Genomic DNA, 21,724 nt, shown 5'->3' on the forward strand with positions numbered 1-21,724 from the left:
GTCATTACGGCCCAGACTCGAAGAATAGACAAAGTTTGTGTGGGGGAAGGCTGGGGGCAGAATGGGGTTGCACCACGTGTACTCTCTTTTTTTAATGAAGAAATCTGGTAACCCTAACAAGGAAATTACTTAATATATTATAAGCACGATAACATGATTGAATTTCTAGATAGCCAAGCATAAAAAGAGATTATGTATTTACCCTGGTAAGCTCTTTTCAAGTAGATAAGTGAGACATTCTAGAGACAGATGGGTTATTTCCTTATAGTCGCGTGCTGCTGCAGAAGAAATCATAGAATCATGATGGCAGATAAAGACCAAATGGCCCATTTGGTCTGTCCATCTACAGTAACCATTATCTCTTTCTTTCTTCGAGAGATACCACGTGTCTATCTCAGGCCCTTTTGAATTCAGATACAGTCTCTGTCTCCATCACCTCTTCTGGGAAACACTTCCATTCATCTACCATCTTTTCTGTAGAAAAGTATTTCCTTAGATTACTCCGGAGCCTATCACCTCTTAACTTCATCCACTCCAGATTTTTCACTCTGCCTCTGCTGTACTTCACTGGGTTCTCTAGCTCCACCTATAGTTAGCACCCAAGCACTGAGAGCCACCCAATGCATGTGAAATAGAGGCACCTGTAGCAACAGGCTTAAACCAACTGTTCTGCTCAAGAATTAACTCAACAGTAATGTTAACCGCCAACACCGGCTTCAAAGGAGCTCAGAAACAGCTCCTATATAAAGCTGAAACATGTATACAAATTCTTCCCAACTCCAAGGGCTAAAAGGCATCCAAGAATCACCTTGGAGAAGCGTAAACAGAGTAAAACACTAGACATGCGCAGTAAGGACTGTGTGGCGGTCTAGATCAGGGGTCCTCAAACTTTTTAAACAGAGGGCCAGTTCACGGTCCACTGTTGAGGGCTGGACTATAGTTTGAAAACAAAACATGAACAAATTTCCTTGCATACTGCATATATCTTATTTGTAATGCAAAAAAAAAAATGAAACAACAATACAATATTTAAAATTAAGAACAATTTTAACCAACATAAACTTACCAGTATTTCAATAGGAAGTATGGGCCTGCTTTTGGCTGATGAGATAATCAATGTTCAGTTCCATGTTTTGTCACTTACAGTCGTAACAAGCGATACAAGTGTGCATCAGTTAGTCTGGATCTGGTTGGAGATTTCAGATGTTTCATTCAGGAAAAAGTCTGTTCACAGACATAGGTACTGCTTGAATTCAATGTGTGTTTCAGAGTCACAATTCTGTAGTTTGGCCAGTTCCATTTGGTAAAGCGGATCAACAATTTCAATGTCAACAGACAATGGATTCCAGAAAAGCTTTATATCCTGTTCATGGAGATAAAGCTCTTTAAATCTCATTTGAAACTCTCTTTGCAACATTTCCAGTGAATCCACACATTTTTTGTTTGGGAATGCAACTGTTGGTTTCTCAGTCAACAGCTTTTAAGTAGTGGGAAGATGGCAGAAGTTTTCCTCCTTCATTTGTTTAATCAGGAGGTCCAATTTTACTTCAAATGCTTTCACATTTGAGCTTCCCCTTTTCTGCAAACTGAAACTGTTGAGGAGCTCTGTTACATCTGTCAGAAAGGCAAGGTGCTATTTCCATTCTGTATCTTTAAGCTCTGGTACTTCTTTGTTTTTGAAAGCAGAAAAGCAGAAACCTGTGTTAGTAAGTCATAAAAACATTTCAAAACTCTCCCTCGACTCAGCCAGTGGACTTCTGTGTGGTACACAATATCTTCATAGGCAACATTCAGCTCAGACAGAAATTCCTGAAACTGTCTGTGGTTTAGTGCATGAGGCCTAATAAAGTTAACACAGGACACCACAACTTTCATGACAGAGTCCCACTTCAGTGATGTACAACACTGCACTTGTTGGTAGATGAGGCAGTGTATGGCTATTGGACGCGAATGGTTGTGCTTGTCCATCTCTTGGTTAATGCATGCAACCACTCCTTTCATAGACCTCACCTTGCTAGGAGCACCAACAGTTGTCACACTGGCTAAATTAGCCCAGTCCAGCTCCAAATCGTTCACAGTTTGGCGAACCTTTTCATAGATATCCTCTCTTGTTATTAGTTCCTTTGATGCTTTGCAGTGCAGCAAGCTCCTCTGTAACTTTGAAATGATCATTTATCTCATGAATGAAAATTAGAAGGTGTGCAGAATCACTAACATCATTGCTTTCGTCAAATGTCAATGAAAAATAGTAAAGTGTTTTTTTGAGGAGTTTTGCAAATGCTGATGCAAATTGTCCCCCATTTCTTCAATCCTTCGTGTAATTGTAGGTCCTGAAAGACTCACTGTACTAAATAAAATCAGCCTTCTCTGGACACACCTCTTTGGCAATAGAAAGACGACATTCTTTAACAAATTTTCCCTCAATGAATACTCTGCTGTTGTGCACTATTAGCTTGGCAACTTGAAAACTTGTTCACAGTGATAAAATATTTAGCTGCTTCTTCTTCACAAAAGCATTTTGCTGAGTTGTCAATCCATTTTTCAGTTTTAATATTTTGTCTTTTCTCACTTGCCCGAACAATCATATTTGTCTTTATGTCGAGTTTCTTAGTATTGACGTAAACTGTATTCCTTGAATACAGCCACTGAATCCTGAGAACCAGCTCTCTCCTTGTATTGCATGAAAAAGCAATCGTAGGTCCACTGTTCTTTGCATATCTTGCACTTGGGAGTCAATTTTTCTTTTCCTTGATATAATTGTTTCCTACGGATGCACAATGGCTATTATTTCTTTGGGATGGGTGAGTGTAGCAATCACTTCTGCAGCTGACCTGTGCTTCTGGGTACCAGGTGGTAATGAATCCACACACTTTTTGTTGGTTCTGTGGGGCTCCGGTCAGGCCTAGGGTGTGGGCAACTGACCGATTTAGGCCTCCTGGCCTGAGCTCAGGGCCTGACTGGCAGCATTACTGGCCTGCTGTTGTGTAGGCAGCTAGAAACAGCGGGATAGTAAGGGGTCCTGCTCTGGGTCTGGCTACTACCTTTCTGCCTCAGCATAGTGATGGTGGCTCGGCACGTCCTCGGCCCCAGCGTGTCACATCACTGCATCCTCCCGGCCGACGCTAATGACACTGGATGCAGCCCTGAATGTGGCCGCAGTTGGGGCTGAGTAAATGACTTTGGAGGGCCGTATAGTTTGAGGACCTCTGATCTAGAATGTCTCACCTATCTACTGGAAAAGAGCTTATCAGGGTAAGTACATAATCTCTTTTTCCAGTGCAACAGGTGAGATATTCTAGACAGATGGGACATACAAAAGCAGTCCCTAAATAGTGTGACAAACCCAGCCCCCGCGCTGGTTTTACCCCTAGAGCAGGCAATAAGAGCTGACCAGATCAGCTCTAGTGAGCAGCTTGAGACTGACCTTCCTTGCCCATGCTGTAGAAACAGTAATAAACATGATCAGGTTGATTATGAGCAAACAAACACAGCCTCTTTACCCTGTCAGTACATCAGCTAGGACAGCTAAAGCCAAGGTAGTGGTGCCTTTGAGAATAAGGCAGAACAAGTAGAGCAAGCTTGAACAGACACAGCCTACTGTGGAGCCAAGGCCCATCACCCTCTACAGGCTGAAGGGGAGTGGCTTTGGTCTGGTTAAAGGTAGGCTGAAGGAGGTAGTAAGGGGAGTGGAGAGTGATATGGCAGATGTACTCAAGCAGGTTGAGGAAACGCAGGAAGCCTTGGCCAGACCAGGGATATTCTGGAGTCTCAGACTGGCCCATGGACAAAGTGCAAGAAAGTTTCCCCACTTCTAACTTCCAGGATCCAGAGGTTTGGAAGGAATGGAAATCCAGGAAGCCTGCCCTATCTCAGAAAACCAAGTAGAGCAAATGGAGATTAGCTAAAGTCGTGAGCAGCTGTGAGGATGATGGGTTTTCTCTAGCCAAAGTATGTTTTATGTTTTGTTTCTTGATTTTGAGTTGGCCATTATTTCTGGCTAAGAAGTTTGCTTACCTGGATTTTTGCAGCCTGCTAATTTCATGTTTAGTTTGTGCCAAAGAGCACTGAGACAAAGTGAATGTTCTGAATGCTGGATAAAAACACACTGTGTTTGCCGTTGTTGAGAGCAATCACAGAATCTCGTTCAGCTGTGCTGCCTACCAATGTGACTAGAGAGCCTTATGCAGAGCTTACCTACCACTACAGCATATCTCTTCGTCCCTCAGAGATTATTCAAACTGTCACCTGCTGAATGATAACATTATTCTGTGAATATCTTTTTCTGCCTGGAAATTACTGCCATAGAGAAGTAGCTCTGTTTCTTGAGAGCAACTTTAATTTGAATGCTGAGCCAGAGTGTATGGTCTCATTTAAGACAATTTCGTTTGTCTTTTGTTTTTCTTCAAAATACTTTTTGTTATAATTACTGGAGTGCTGGACTGGAGCTAGTTAAAGCTCATAATAACATTTGTGCTGTTTGCCAGAAGTATCTATTTTTTTTGCCTTTATTTTTGAAAACTGGTTTTGCAAGCTGAATGTTATTTTTGTTATGCTATCCATTTGACCGCTGGGGGTCAAAATAAAAGCCATTCTGATTCATGACTTGGTGACTGAGCTTGCATTGTGAACATTTCTGAATGCCACTTCAGGCGTTGGCCATGCCTACTGTGTTCGGCTGCCTAAAGCACCTACATAGGTGCGATTATGGCACCTTTTATTAAGACATTGGTAGGCGCTTTATTTATACCATTTTTTCAGCATTTTAAATAATTTTTTTAGATTAACTTAGGCAACCAAGTTTCGGTGCCATTTATAGAATATCCCCCTTAATGGTTCCACATGAGTTAAAAAATATCTACATAAAAATATATTACACCAGATCAGTTACATTCCCCATCCCAGTCCAAAGTGTCAAGCTGTCATACCCAATGTCCAAGACCAGAACCGCACAAGTAAAGACACAAATGGGTTAATATTCACATAAGCAGAGTTGCTCTAGTTTCAAACTTGCACTGCAGCTGATTCTAAGCTCACTGATGTCAACATAAGAGGAACAATTCCAGCTGTCATTAAAATGAGAATGTTATTATACATATTCATTGTGGATATCCCAAAAACCCTATTGGCTCTTTGTGTTCTGAGTAATGGTGAAGAACTACCAGATAAAGGCATCTAATGAAAAGACAAGAACAATTAACTATTAAAGTCCTTTCTTATGCAACAGAACTGGCAGTCTTAACCACTGGATTTTAACCTCCACTAATTGCGAGGGTTGTAGATAACCCTATGTTTGTTTTCATGCTCCACCTCCCATCACTCTGGGATGAGATACACCTCCTCAGTCTTAACTCTCTATGAGGAAAGAGTAGGGAGCCTGTCTGTTCTGCTCAAGTTTATCTGGTCAGAGGCTTTTGGTCCTGCAGAAGATCCCGGCCACCCCGGGACATCTCTGGCTGCAAGAAGATGCAAACTCTCAGGGCTGAGGTCTGTAGCCCACAGGCACATGCCTTGCATGATTTCTGTATGGCCAGTCTGTATCAGTAGTTCTCAGAGCTCAGGGTCCATACCTTTGGGAGCAATCTCACCCCAGGTTCGTCCGTAGTGGGCTTGAGTGGCTCACCTCAGGTTCTGTCCGCAGTGGACTTGAGTGCAGACTGAGCTGGTCCTATGGCAGTTTATCCAGGATCAGGGCCAACTGCATTTTCCCCCCATGATGTCGTGTAGCTCCAGTGGAGGACTAAGGGTCCAGTCCCACTCAGGGACTGGACGGCAGACAGAAGAAATAAGCCATAGGTTGGACTCCAACAGAAATCTTCTCTAACCTCTGATCTAAGGTTATGCAGCTCCAACACATCCTATGGGAAAAATCAGGGGGGGGGGGGATCCTTAAAACTCATTTTTGAAGGCTTCTGAGCTTAGGGCTCAGGTTCCCACCTCCCAAAACCCCTTCCCTGCATTTTTTTATTTTGCCAGAATCACTATTGTAGTGGCCCTCTTGGATTTTCCAATTACCACAATACCCCCTATTTTGGCAGAAAATAGTATAAATGGACTGCTCAGCATGAGCGGGGGTTAAAAAAATTGTTAGTTGGCCAGAATAAAAGGTATGCGCAGGCGGGCAGGGGTTTAAAGAATTTGTTAGTTGGCCAGGACAGGAGACAAGAGGGATCCCTCCTGTCCCGGCCTACCACTAGAACACCAAAGGGAATACAGGGTAGGAAGGTGGGACAGGGTGCAAAGCCTGGTAGGGTGTACGGGGTTGGGTACAGAGTCTGGCAGGGAGTGAGGTGGGGCTGGCTGCATAGCCTGGTAGGGTAGGGAAGGGGGCTGGGTGCAGAGCCTGGCAGGGGAAGGCATGATGGAGGGGACACTGGGAGGGCACGGCACTTGAATATTAAGTCCCTGTCTTATATTCGAGTCAACCATTTTTTCCTCCCTTTTGGAGGGAAAAATGGGGGTCTCGACATATTTGGATCGACTTATATTCGAGCATATATGGTATATATCTTGTCCAGGACAGGGAAAAATGCTTGAGTCCCTGTATAAATTCATGTAATCCATTCTGAGCTCCCCTGGGAGAATGGTATAGAAAATTGAATAAAGAAAGAAAACTGCATTTTGTATTCATGGGCTCCTTTTACAAAGCTGATCTACTGATTAGCAATGTTCTAAATACAAAGAAGCCCACTCTATTCTCATGGGTTTCTTCTCATTCAGCGTTGGAAGTGACGCAGTAGAGGAAAGGCCCTACCGGGGCTGGACGGAAGCAGCCTGTTTACCAGCATTCGCCAGCTGCCACTTCAGCTTTATGGGAGGGAGGGAGGGAGGAGGTTGTCTGGATCGGATCTAGTGCTTCAGGAGTCACAATTCCAGAAAACGTGGATGTCATTCATTCCATGGTCCTGGACGATTGAAGAATATCCACTAAAAAGGTAGCAGAGACCCTGAAGATATCCTGAAAAAGAGCAGGCTATATATTATTCATAAGATTTTAGACATGAGAAAACTCTCAGCCAAATGGGTTCCCAAATGTCTCAATGCCGACCAGAAGCTTGATCGAGTGGTTGTCTTGCAATCCATTTTGGACTGATTTTGGCAGGATACTATGGGATTTTTGAATTGTCCCGTAAACACACACACATACACACACGAGGGGCATTCAATAATTTATCTACTTCATTCACTTTTCCTGCAATGACTTTAACACCTTTGAAAATAATTCTTCTGTTTGACTTTCAAATCAAGACATCACAGCTTCCTTGACATATTTCATCACTTGAAAACTACTATCCACAGAGATTTCTTCAAAACTCGGAACAAGAAATAATCCAAGGGAGCCAGGTCAGGACAGTAGGGTGGCATGGTTCAGCTGCTGAAACCCACATTCTCAGATGGCAGCCTGTGATTGTCATGACAAGTGCACCGGCACATTGTCGTGAAGAAGCAGCAGACCTGCTGTGAGTTTTTCTCATGTTTTCTCCTTGATTGACTCCTGTAAAGCGATCATTGTGTTGGTATAACTCTCCCCAGTTATGGTTGTCTCGTTTGGCATGAACTCCAGAAGCAAAAGTCCTTCATCACCCCATAAGACAGCTGCCATGATGGATTGTGAGGCAACTACTCGATAATGCTTCTAGTCAGCATTAAGACACTTGGGAACCCCTTTTGGCTGAGTACTTTCTCATGTCTAAAATCTTGTAAATAATATAGCTTGCTCATTTTCGGGATATCTTCAGGGTCTCTGCTACCTTTTTAGTAGAATTCTTCAATCGTCCAGGATCATGGAATGAATGGCATTCACGTTTTCTGGAATTGTCACTTAAGTTGATGTGATGAAAGTATTATTAGAAGTATCTGAAATAAGAAAAGCCAAAGACTTAACAGCACTCCCTTGTATAAATGCTGACATCTAGGGGCTCCTTTTAGGAAGCTGCGTTAGCGGCTTCAGCGCGCGTGACTTTTCATCACACACTAACCCCCGCGCTAGCCTAAAAACTACCGCCTGCTCAAAAGGATGCAGTAGCGGCTAGCGCGGCCGGCAGTTTCGCGCACATTAAACTGCTACTGCGCCTTCATAAAAGGAGCCCTAGGTCTTATGAAGATGTGTATTTTCATTGCAAAATAGGAAATACAAGTGTACTTTTCAGGCCCACCGAACCACACCCAGAATGCATCTTTTTGTAAACTGTATTTACCATGCTTTTCTAAAATTGTTACTTAGATAGTTTGGGTCATTTACACATGGAAATGCTTTGCAAACCAGTAAGTGCCTCTATGAACGCAATTCTTGGTGCATGCAGGCACCAGAAATGTAGGCCTATAAAACCCTGGTCGACATTTCCGGTGCCTATTTTCAACGTGGCAGCAATTCTCTAAATGGCACCATTACGCGATACGTAATAAGCACCGCTTTTCTAAGTGGCTGCCGCCATTTACATAACATAACATCGGACTTATAAACCGCATAATCATAAGTTCAATGTGGTGAACAAAAGATTAAAAATAACATAACCTAAGGATGATTTAAATTAGTTCGCTAAATATTTTTTAAAAATATGAATTTTCAATTGCATTCTAAAGTGCTTGTAAGAACAAGTACTACACAACAGTGGCCTAAATTTCCTGTCATAGAAAGCAGCCTGAAATGCTAGTGTATGTTCCAAGGATTTCTTGTTCTTACAACCTTAAGCAAACGGAAAATTAAACAATGCATGTGATTCTCTCCTATGTTTATGGAATGCTATGAGAAATCTATCAGTCATATAGCTTGGAGCAATACCATACGCAACTTTGTAACAAAGACATCCGGTCCACAAAGTCTATGGTATTTTCTGGGCTGGATTCACTAAAGTCTATGGTACTTTGTGTGTCTAAGTGCTTTGAAAATGAGCCCTATACTGTACATGTTACTCATTTTTTTGTATCATTACAATCTTTTGCTCAAAGCTTGTGGTTTTTCACTATTATAGCTATTCAAATTCCTGTACTCCTTAAAAGTTAATAGAAAATTCTATGACACACACACAAAACACAACACTAAATACTCTGAGGAACAGTAATTTTCCAAAGAGATTTCCAGTATTCAGCACTCTCCACTACATCTCAGTACTAAATTATTAAATCTACTGGAAAAAAAAATTGCGATTACCAGAAGTTCTCTATTAGACTCCCCCTACCTACACACATCATCCCTGATAGATGAAACACAGAGTTTTCATTCTCAAACTGATGTCAACGTCTCATTCACCTTAATATGTGCTATGTTTTTTTTTTCTTTCTTTCTTTCTTTTTTTAATCACACAATATGCAGCAATCCATTCTATCGGCTATTTTTGTGACCATCATTTTATTATAAAGCTCATTCTCTTGCAAGGTCAGGAAGCTGATGTCATGAGGAGGGTGCTTCTCATCCATGAGTTATCTCAGTGAGACCTGCAATCTCTGCACAGGAGAGCAGTGAGAGAAATCCCTAATGATTTGTCAGCATACATTTTTCATAAAGTGATTATCCCCTTTGCAGCCTCAGCTTCTTAAGCTTTTTATCCCTTCTATAATTGTTTTCCTTGTAGACTAGGCAACAATTACCATTGCTACAGAACAGAGTATGTTCATAAGCAATATATTTTACAATAGATAGGCAGAGAATCTGTGATATCTGGTGCTATTATCACTAATTGCACTATAAAATGTGCTATTAAAACTGAAACAAACAAGATTGTAAAATCACATAATGGGTCATAGCCACTTACAAAAAGACTTTCATAAATGTTACAATAGAGCCTATTGCTCAAACTTCCAGTCATAACAAATTGCCTATTTGGCACTGTCATGTCTCAAAAGAATTCAGTCTGTGTGTTGTAAAAAAACAGGCAATAAATTAAAATAATGCACTAACATACATTATTCTAATTCAGAAAATATACACTTTAGAATCTGAAGAATGGGTCAAATTTTTGCTCATAAACCCCCACACTAACTGCCAATGACTGAAGCCAATCAGGTTTGTAAATGCTACTATTCTATAAAGTAGACACACTAGGGGGCACCAATATTTAGACACTAGCTTATAGAATTGCCTTTTATAACTTTCACGGTAGTTTGCAAATAACAATTGGCACATATTATGAAAAACTGCAGCATTATGTTCTTAAAAGTGCCTAGGGTGAGAGCTTCTGTTCCTGATAAAGAGAGTTTTATAGGACAATGACTCAACTCTTACAACTTTTCCCTAATAGATAAGAGTCTCTCTCTTCAGCTTGGCTACACCTATTTACTCATTTATGAAACTTTAAATCTTTTCTCAGATTTATCCTTGAATGCTTATTTACCTGGTCTATCTTGATTAGATTGTAAGAGGAAGAAACTTGACTAGATCCTTGGAGGAAGAAAAGTTTCATTGCATATAGCTTAAAATAGTTAACTCTGAAATATCAATAAGTAATAGCCAAGAAAAGTTGTTTGTGTGTAGCAGAGGTTCTCCATAGCCAACAGAATAAATCATACACAAGAGTAATATTGTCCAAAAGTGCTACTAAGGAGTTCCTGTAAAGCCATTGCCTCACAAGTTCCATCAGTTCATCTTCAAACTTAGAAATCAACTCTCAGAAGAGAAAGAAGGAAACATGTGTCTGATCAACCTTGCTTTCTAAGAACCCTTATTACTAGTAATAACTTTGCTTTATCTGTGAATGTGCCACACAAGTAAGGACTTCCATAGCTGAGAGTTGCTCTACTGATTTAACACAGGACTCCAGAAAGACGAGGTTGGCAAGGAGCTGGCAATCAGTTGAATAGGACTTGCAGACTGCTTGCACTGTTTCTCCTAGATATTGTTCAGACCGTAATGAAATAAAATGATGTGGATGGATGACCATGTCGCTTGCCTTTATATTTCTTGAATGGACAGTAGGTAAAGATGAGCAACAGTAGGTAAAGATGTCCGGCTCTGAACTGATGAACTTTCGCCATATTATCAACTATAATCCTGCTAGACTGCAATATTGAAAATGCAGTTTCTTCTTTTTTTTCTGATTTTAGCATATACTTTTATTAGAAGTTGAAGGCAATTCAAGTTTCAAGTTTATTCAAAAATTTTATAAACCGCCCAATCGGCCTTCTAGGCGGTGAACATTATGTTAAAAACATATATGGGGTAAATATACATCCTTTAAAACAATAATCATAATTCAAAACATTTAAAAACAATACAAAAACAAACAGGAACAAAAAAGGGAAGAAGGCTAGAACTACAATTTATCAAGTAAGAAAGAGAACATATAGGGAAAGGACAAAAGGGAGGGTATCTAAAAGTAGATTAAAACTACGTAGCCCTAAAAAGGGCATTTAGGTCTCAAAAGCATCAAGAAAACGAAATGTTTTTAATTTCGTTTTAAAATGGTGAAGATTTGATTCTCCCCGTAAGTGGACCGGAATAGTATTCCAAAGAGATAGAGCGCTGACAGACAAAATGGTAGACCTCATTGTGTTGATAAACTTCAGAAATGGAACAGATAGCAAATTTTTAAACGAAGATCTAAGAGTCTTAGAAGAACTAAAGGGAATAAGAAGGTTATTGATAAATTCTAGTTGACTATTTTGTCTAGTTTTAAAGGTCAATAAAAGAATTTTGTATGCGATTCTATGTTCTACCGGCAACCAATGTGCTTTATAAAGGAGGGGAGTAGCATGGTCTAACTTCTTTGCATTAAATATGATCTTCATTGAAGTTTTCTGTATAATTTGGAGTCTTCTTATTTCAAGTATAGTAAGTATATCCCTATTCCCAGAGGGCTTACTGATAAAGCCCTTGTGTTCACTGAAGAATCCAATTTATTAGAGGCAAAGTAAATGTTGTATAGATTGGCGAGTCAGCTGTCTCATTACACTGGTCAACAAAAAAAAAGTTTTTCTTTGCTACTGAGAACTTAAGAAGTGTTCTTAATTAATTTAATGACACTGATTTCAGATCTGTAATTGAAATTCAGCTAGCACATCAGGTTTCTGAGATACATGTTACAGATTTTTTTTTTTTTTTTTAGACCGTTTGCCATATCAGCACAATATTGCAAGTATGAACTGTGTCCCACCAAACTTGTGTTAAGGAGTTTACTCTGAAAAACAAACATGAAGACAATAAGGGGTAAATATTACAGCATATATTTACGCCTCTCAACTCACACAAAAGTGATATCATACAAAAAGACCAATCTCACGACACTCAAACCCTACACTTTGTCACCACACCAGCACACTGGGTCTGACCACTACCTAATCTCATTCAACCTCACTATCACCACAACAAATCCTGCAATGAAGGACACAACCCCATCCAAGAAAGTACTTAATCCTAACTCAGTCGACTTAAAAAAAAACCCAAACCTCTCAACTGACATCATTGAAATAACAGAAACAACTCACAAAGAAATTGCCAAGACCTAAGAACCAGTCTAGACAGTGAAACCCTCTCTACTTTCTTCCAAGAAAAAATTAATTGTATATGCTTGAATCTTGATTCTACATTCCAAAACCCACAAAACAATCAATACAACACCTACCCAGATAGAAAACTGAGATCTGACACCCTAAGTTATCCGTCTCTCACGATGACCTCAAAAAAACAATCAGCACATTATGGCCCTCCTGCTCCATCCTTGATCCGTGTCCACCCAACCTCATGCCATCCACAAAGGACACCTTCACTAAATCAATTCTTTCCCCCAATAACTTCCTCCCTTCAAACAGGAATAGTACCATAAAGCTGGAAATCAGACCTATCTTTAAAAAACCCATCTTTGACCCAAATGACCCCAGTAACTATAGACTAATCTCCAATCTTCCATTAAACTCTGGAATTTGTTGCCAGAGAATGTGATGAAATCAGTTAGCAGGTTTAAAAAGGTTTGGATAGTTTTCTAAAAGAGAAGTACCTAGACTATTATTGAGATGGCTTGGGGAATCTACTGCTTATTCCTAGGATAAGCAGCTCTGTTTTACTACTTGAGATCTAGCTAGGTGCTTGTGACCTAAGTTGGGCACTGATGGAAACAGGATACTGGGCTTGATGGACCTTCAGTCTGTCCCAGTATGGCAGTTCTTATGTTCTTAAAGTATGTGATAGTGGTGAGATGGACACTGAAGGAAGTCAGAAGGAGGTTGACTATTTCACACCTAGAAAAAAGACCAAAGCAGCTGATTTCTTAACAATTCAACTTCCACGCAAAATAATGCAGTGCAATGAAATAACTAATGACCACTCTCATCGTCTCAGCAGTCATTAAGTCTGGTAATGGTGACCTCAGCGACTTTGAAATCATGTGAAAAACTATATGCAACAGCAGAAGGCTAAAGGACAAAAAATTGCTTAAGGTGTTATTGCCACTGTATGAGAAAATCCTCCATGCTATGTTGCTCTTCACTACATTACATTACAGATTTCTATTCTGCCATTACCTTGAGGTTCAATGCAGATTACAAAAAGAGTTATAGAAGGAGGGTTACAAAGTTAGATCAAAGATCATTTCCAAGAGTATGTCAGGTAGGATCAGGGGTTAGGGAGAGGATGGTAAGAAGGAAGGTATTCATAGTTTTAAGCCTTATTCAGGGATTTCTTGAAGAGTATAGTTTTTATTTCCTTTCTGAACGATAAAGTGATTAAAGATCATCTCACAAATGACTCGCTTGTATCTGGTGCTCCAAAATACACAGAAGGTAAACTCCTGGGTGTTCCAAGCCTATCTGATGCTACAGGCATGTCGCAAGCAGACATCTTATAAGTTACTTGAACTACAGCTGGATGACAATATAGTGGCATTGGTCTTCAGACGCTCTTCTATTTATTCTGCAAGAATCATATCTTTGAAGTAGTTATTGGGACAGTATAGCAAAGGGTCCGTTTGATAAAACTGTTTTCAAATTTCAAAAAACTGTGGGGCAAACTAGACAAGCAGGATGTGAAATTTCTGACACTGAAAATTGACGAACCTTGGCTAGTGAACACTAGAAATAAGGTTGTTGAAGAACTGACAACAGCCCTAACAAGCAATGACTCAACACTTCTACCACGTGATATCTATCATGAGTGCATCAAAAACACATTTATGATTCTTGGAGCAGCACCTCCTCGTATTGTACATTTCATGAAAACCAAGAGAAGACTGTAGACAAAGTGTACAAGATGCAAGCTATGTTTATTACATCAAATATAAATGTGGTTAATGTTACCAACCTTCAAACAAACCTAAGGACCCGACACGGTCCGTGTTTCAGAAAACACGCTTTCTTCAGGGATCCATGGTTGTTAGGGTTTGTATTAAAGCGCAATATAAATTGATAGTAAGCAAAAGCCTATACGAATCTGAGGAAATCACGCACCGACAATCTTGGCAAAACCTTTCCACCGAAGCACACTGGATGGTCTGCAACATATACGGAGCAATGTTCATGTTTTCCAGTCAACTGCCATACAACAAGGAGATGATTTTGAAACTGAAGCGATTCAATCATTTTTTGGTGCTCTTTTATCTGCCACTGTGGATGAGAGCATGCAGAGCAAGACACACCCATTCTTGATCCGCAATTTTTCTGCAACATGCATGACTACAAATTAGTCGATTGTGAAGTCATTGACATTGTGTTGAAGAAGTTTCTAACCACTGATGGTACCCGACAGAAATTCTATCTTTCACACTTTTCAGCAAACATGCTTCAATCACTGACAGTGTCAAACGGCATTTCCTTCAAAGCTGTTGAACACACCAGTGCCCGAACAGTTTTGTTGGGGCAAGGCAGTTTTCAAGCAGGTAAACCTAAGCATGTCACTGTGAGACCTGGTTGGGCCTAAATCACATTTCTTGTTTCACACTCTTGGTATTACCAATAAAAGGTTGGCAAAGCAAAAGGACATGTGGTCTGAAGAACCAAACTTCCATACTGCTGAACAGTTTGTCACCATAGTGAAGGTGGTTAATGAGACAACCAAGCGAGGTGTTAAACTGATAACTGATTTTGCCACTGGCATCATCACAGATTCAGTGGAGCATGAGGCCTTGTTGCAAGAAGTTGAACAGCATTGCAGGCTTTATCCTATCTCAAGAAGACATTGAATGAATGCTTGAGTGTTTGGAACACCATTGGTACATGATTACACCCAAATGTATATGTATAGCTATTAGCGAAGTATGTTAAATTTCTGTTATTTTCCATAATAAAGTGCAGATATTGAAGGTTCATTTAATAAAATACTGTTGGATTTTTGCATAAAATGTCTTTATCAATGTATTATTGCTGAGTGTGAAAACATAAAAGTTATATCTATAATAGCAAGAAATTTGCTCCATTAAGCAAAAATAGCAAATTTTAAGAAAAATGGAGCATTATGTAATCGGTGGCTTTGAGCAACCCCAGGATGGGCTTAAAAAAAATTTTTTTTAATTGTTTCCTGATCAAGTACAATCAAGTTCATGGGAAAAACTTAAATTTGCATAGTTTTTCTGACTTTGGGTATTTTTGGACAACCCTAAAATATCAGGTTTCAATATCTGTTCTCCCACTGTTATCTGTTATTCCTAGGGTTGAGTGCTAAGAAAATATAACATTAAATACATACATAAAGCTAAGCTCAAAGTTTGTTTGTTTTTTTAAAAAAATAAACCCACTTACTTTGTCAGATGCCTCTGTAGCTAAGAGGTTAGTGGCAAGAGTTTGAAGCTTGTGATGTGCCATATTTTTAAGAGCAGCAAGGCTGCGCCTAGTCATTGCTTGCTTCAAATTGACAGCTGGATGACTAAGAGAATCCACTGCTGCAGGAACCACCTCATCGCAGGCATTCAAGATCTCCACAGCTGTGATACCCATTACACAGCGATCTAAAGCACCTTCAACGTAAGGAAAATAAAGATTAGGTTCTTACCTTGATAATCTTCTTTCTTGTAGATATATCTAGCGGTCCTAAACTGTAGGGTCTTGTATCTGAACCTGCAAGTTGCTTGCAGAAAACTGTCAATCATGTTTTTAACTCCAACTCCTTCCCAGGGAGCTGCTTGTGCCCCTTCAATTTGTATAAATGCAATCAAGCATGAAAGATATATAACTGGAAAGGGCAAAAGACATAACTGGAAAGAGCAAAATGGGGAGGAATCCCCAAGAGTACAATTCTGTTTTGCTCTGTAACATTACCAATAAACATTGTAACATTCGAACAGCTGTTATAAAAACAGATACAAAAATGTGTGCAACCAGCACTAAGTTTATATAGAGCTCATAGCTACTTGTATGTCCCGCTATCTAGCAGAGATTTAAAGCAGACTATATACTGTCTGGAGCGTTCTCTTTCTTTCTTTCTTTTTTCCAGCTCTCCTGAAAGGCAGAGATTTCTCAAGCACCAGACTGATTCCAAGCAGAAGGCAGGCAAATCCCATATACAGGGCAGGATCTCAGAACCACTAGACACATTTACAAGAAAGAAGATTATTGAAGTAAGAACCTAATCTTTCTTTCTAGTGCAATGTGTCTAGTGGTCCTGAACATTAGAGACGCATCAAAGCAGGCCACAGAATCTAGGGCAGGCCCACTGAGCCTGCCTTCAGGACAGAAGACCCAAAAGCGGTGGCTTTCCTGGCTGCTACATCCACCCTGTATAACCTGGTGAAAGTAAGGAGGGTAAACCATGTAGCCACTCTATAGATCTCCTTAGGTGAAACAACCCTAAGTCTATGCCTAGGAGGTGGCAACTCCTCTGGTGCAGTGAACTTTCAATGCGATCAGTGGCTGCTTATCAAAGCCCATATAAGCAAAGGAAATGGCCACCTTGATCCAACTGGAAATTGAGACTTCAGACATCGGCCTCCCTTTATTCACATGACTGATCAGGACAAAAAGAAGATCTGGTACACAAAACTCATTGGTAACTTCGAAGTACCAGAGGAGAGCATGCTTGACAATGCCTGTCCTTTATCTTTGACCCCGTAGAAGAGAAAGTGGGCAGACTTTCTGATTAAAGTGGAAGACCATGACAATCTTCTGTAAGAAGGACGGAACCATGCGTAAGAAGATTCCTGCTTCTGTAACCTTGAGGAATGTCTCCCTATAGAAAAAAGCTTACAACTCGGAGACTCGTTTTACCAATATAATAACCACCAAGAATACCATCTTGATGGTAAGATCTAGAAGGGAAGCCTTCTGCAAGGGTTCATATATGAAGATCCACTGAGACCCTGCAATATGGTGTTAAGATTCCAAGAAGAGAAAAGGAGGCAAACCAGAGGAAGCAACCAAATAACCCCTTTAATGAGCTGGACAACATCTGGGTGAGAGACTAAGGAGTCTCTATCCCCCCACACTTGGAAACAGGAAAGGCCTGCTATCTGCACTTTCAGTGAACTCACTGGCAGGCCCTTCTGAAGTCACTCCTGCAAAAAAGTCCCAAGACCACCTAAAAACTGAAGCTCAGAAGGGCTCTACATCCTCCCCTGCACACCAATGTTGAAAGGACTTCCAGGCATTTGCTTAGGCTGCTACCATGGTCAGCCTCTTAGCTCTGAGCAAAATGAATACCCCTTTCTCGTCATGGCTGCCTGCTCAAGAGCCATGCCATAAGCCCAAGTGTTCTAGAATCTCAATATAAACTGAACCCTCAGTAAGAAGATCTGTTTGAACTGGCAAACTGAGGTCTTAGGCCCTCTGGAGACGCATTAGGTCCACATACCATGGACTGCAGGGCCAGTCAAGTGCCACTAAGACTACAACCACGGATGCCTTGCAATCCTGCGAATGACTCGCCCAAGCGTGGGCCACAGGGAAAACCAACACATCCAACCCCTTGCTTCCGGACTCAAGTCTCTAGCTGTAGAAGCAAATCACTTTTTGTTTACTGCCAAGGCCATCAGATTCATCTGTGCAGGCCCCCATCACTGAACTATGGCGTTGAACACCTGGGGAGGACAGAGACCATTCCTCCGGGTCGAGTATCTGTCAACTGAGAAAGTTGGCCTGCACATTTTCTACTCCTGCTATGTGAGCAGCCAAGAGAATCTGCAAATGAGCTTCCACCCACTGGAAGAGGAGTTGAGCTTCTAGGCACAACTTGTACCTCCTTGCCTGTTTACATAGTCCACTGTTGTCACATTGTCAAAGACGACTCTGACTGCCTTGACTTCCAGATATTTCTCCAGTGCCTGAAGCACTAGTCAAATGGCTCTGAGTTCCATACAATTTATGGACCACTTCTGTTGAGCCAGTGTCCAATGACTGTTGCAATGACCACCCCACTCCCAGCCATAAAGGCTGGTACTGGTTAGAATGTCTGCCAGGAGGAAATGTGAAAAGGCATACCTAGTGATGTACCTAGGGTATGTGACACCCTGGGCCAATCATTTTTAACACCCCCACCACCACCAATATAAAACATATTTTTTTAGTAATTTTATTTATTTATTTTTATAGCCCGTCCTCCCCAGAGAGATCAGAACGGGTTACAGTTTAACATTCACACTGTTACAATATACCGTACTTTTTGCTCCATAAGACGCACCTGACCATAAGACGCACCCTAGATTTAGAGGACAAGAAAAAAAAAAACATTCTGAACCAAATTCTCCCTGCCAGGCTCTGTACCCAACCCCACACTCCTTGTCAGGCTCTGTACCCTGCCCTCCCTCTGGTGGTGTAGTGGTAGGCTGGGATAGGGCACAGGGTGGGCAGGGACAGGGTAGGCAGGCAGGCCTAGTGGCAGGTAGGCCTAGTGGCCTAGTGACAGGCAGGCTGGCTTGTGGCCTAATGGCTGGCAGGCAGGCAGGCATGCAGGCCCCATACCCCCCACGAACCCTAAATCCCCCCATATCCCCAGTACCTTAAATCATACCCCCTATGTACCCCCAGTATTTTTTTTTAAATCATATCCCCCTTCCCCGTAACTTTAAAAATCCCTCCCTCCCTAAATGGCTGTCTTGGTATTTTAAACATCCCCCACCCCCAGTACCTTTTAAAACCTCTCCCTAGACAGCTTTTTTTGTATTTTAAACATCCCCCAGCACCTTTTAAATTCCCTCCCTCCCTAGATAGCTGTCTTGCTATTTTAAACATCCCCCCGGTACCTTTTAAAATTCCTCCCTAGATGGCTGTCTTGCTATTTTAAACATCCCCCACCCACCCACCCCCCCACCCCCGGTACCTTTTAAAATCCCTTCCACGCTCGATAGCTGTCTCCTCTTCTTATTTCTCAGCCAGTAGCATGGAGGTCAGAAGAGCGCGGCGGTCAGGAGCAAAGCTTTCCATGCTCCCGCTTGGGCCCATGCTGTTTTCTGAATGGCTGCGATCAGTTCTTGCGAGTTCTGGGAGGTAGGGGGATGTTTAAAATAGCAAGACAGCCATCGAGGGAGGGATTTTAAAAGGTGCTGGGGGTGGGGGGATGTTTAAAATACAACAAAAGCTGTGATTTCATAGGCAGATGCCTTACTCATAACACTGTTGAGATCATACAAAGCATCTGCTATATAATTCACCCCACCTAGGAGAAGTTGGGGATCCTCTGGGACTGATGCTCGGAGACAGTTGTTTGTTGCAAGAAGGTGCCACAAAGGAAGTTACAGCTGCCGCCCTAAGGATAAAGCTACAAATTGCCTCTAGAGGAGCAAGTCCATTATACGGTCCTGTGACTCCTTTAACATCACACCACCCTCACTAGGCAGGGAGTTGCGTTTGGTGACCTGCACCACCAGCGAATCTACTTTCAGATGAACAAGTAACTGCTGGAAATCTGAAGCCATCAGGTAAAGCTTGGCCATAACCTTAGCCAACCACAAGGACCTCTATAGAGACTCTCAGTCAGGGGTGTCCAATGTCGGTCCTCGAGGGCCGCAGTCCAGTCGGGTTTTCAGGATTTCCCCAATGAATATGCATGAGATCTATTTGCATGCACTGCTTTCAATGCATATTCATTGGGGAAATCCTGAAAACCCGACTGGACTGCGGCCCTCGAGGACCGACATTGGACACCCCTGCTCTCAGTGGTCTGTGATCAGACTCTGCCAGTGAAACTTTATTCTGGGACAACAGTGGCATAAAATCATCCTCCCAGTCTATGTCAGACTGAATAGCCCGGTCCAAGACTGAGTTCTCGACTGGCTAGGGTGCCAGCTGAGGGGAACTTCCCTGCGCCACCGCCTTGCTGAATGGCCTTGCTGAGGCTCACAAAATCCATGGTGAAGCTTGTCTTGAGGACCATGGCAGGGACTCCCCACCAGGCCTGGACTCCATGACTCCCACTCGTCTACACTTGGCCAATGCACATTTGGAGGGCTCTGGAAAGGGTCTCTTCCCCCGGGAAAGCACCTCTTGTGGATCCCTAACCCTTGAGGACTCAGAGGAAGCTAATCCCAAGGCTCGCACCCCAACCCTGCATGTTCACGCTGCACACGGGACATGGATGCTCCTCAGCTGGCCATAGTAAAACCTAGCATAAGATATGAGCAAAAAGGCCTGAGGGGTCCACACCTGTTGATTTCAAGCAAAATTGAGGGGTTTTGAGGCAAATGGAAGCTTTAGAAAAAAAGACTGTTTAAATTCCAAGGTAGCCATCGCCAGTAAAATTGCACCAAAAACAACCCATGGAAACTTCCCTAATGGACAAAAAACACAGAGTAAGGGGATTTAGAAGAGGGGACCTAGGCTCTGGATGCAGACACCCCTCCACTACAACCACCAAATTTTCGCCATAGGGTATAATATCCTTACTCACCATGCCATTTGAAACATAGAAACATAGAAGATGACGGCAGAAAAGGGCTACAGCCCATCAAGTCTGCCCACTCTGCTTACCCACCCCCTGTCTATGCCCTAATGACCCAATTTCCTTATCTTGACCCTCGTAGGGATCCCACATGGGTATCCCATTTATTCTTAAAGTCTGGCACGCTGTCTGCCTCGATCACCTGCACTGGAAGCTTGTTCCAATGATCAACCACTCTCTCTGTGAAGAAATACTTTCTGGTGTCGCCATGAAATTTTCTACCCCTGAGTTTGAGCGGGTGCCCTCTTGTGGCCGAGGGTCCCTTGAGAAAGAAAATATCATCTTCCACTTCGACACGTCCCGTGAGATACTTAAATGTTTCGATCATGTCTCCCCTCTCCCTACGTTCCTCAAGAGTGTAGAGCTGCAATTTGTTCAGTCTCTCTTCGTACGAGAGACCCTTGAGCCCCGAGATCATCCTGGTGGCCGTCTGTTGAACCGATTCAATTCTGCGCACATCTTTACTGTAATGTGGCCTCCAGAATTGCACACAGTACTCCAGATGAGGTCTCACCATGGCCCTGTACAACGGCATTATGACTTCAGGCTTTCGGCTGACAAAACTTCTATTGATACAACCCAATATCTGCCTTGCCTTAGATGAAGCCTTCTCCACTTGATTGGCAGTTTTCATGTCTGCACTGATGATTACTCCTAAATCTCGTTCTGCTGAAATCCTAGTTAAAGTTTCTCCGTTCAAGAAGTACGTCCTGCATGGATTTCCGCTTCCGAGGTGCATGACCTTACATTTCTTAGCTTTGAAGCCTAGCTGCCAAGTTGAGGACCAATTTTCCAATGTAAGCAGGTCCTGCGCCATATAATTCTGTAAACTGCATTCACTTACTATATTACATAGTTTGGCGTCATCGGCGAATAGTGTTATTTTATCTTGAAGCCCTTGAGTCAGATCCCCTATGAATATGTTGAAAAGGAGTGGACCCA

General features: G+C 41.9%; 1 protein-coding gene across 4 annotated transcripts in view; it reads right to left on the reverse strand.

Moving 5' to 3' along the window:
- WDR7 (WD repeat domain 7) overlaps positions 1–21,724 on the reverse strand; it is a 606,257-nt gene that overhangs the window by 486,732 nt on the left and 97,801 nt on the right. For all 4 annotated transcript variants that reach the window (XM_033933907.1, XM_033933932.1, XM_033933915.1 and 1 more), the window contains exon 14: positions 15,658–15,872. In XM_033933907.1, the coding sequence (XP_033789798.1) occupies positions 15,658–15,872 (215 nt within the window). The remainder of the gene's footprint in view (positions 1–15,657; positions 15,873–21,724) is intronic.

The sequence above is a fragment of the Geotrypetes seraphini genome, chromosome 1 (assembly GCF_902459505.1).
Source record: "Geotrypetes seraphini chromosome 1, aGeoSer1.1, whole genome shotgun sequence".
Lineage (NCBI taxonomy): Eukaryota > Metazoa > Chordata > Amphibia > Gymnophiona > Dermophiidae > Geotrypetes > Geotrypetes seraphini.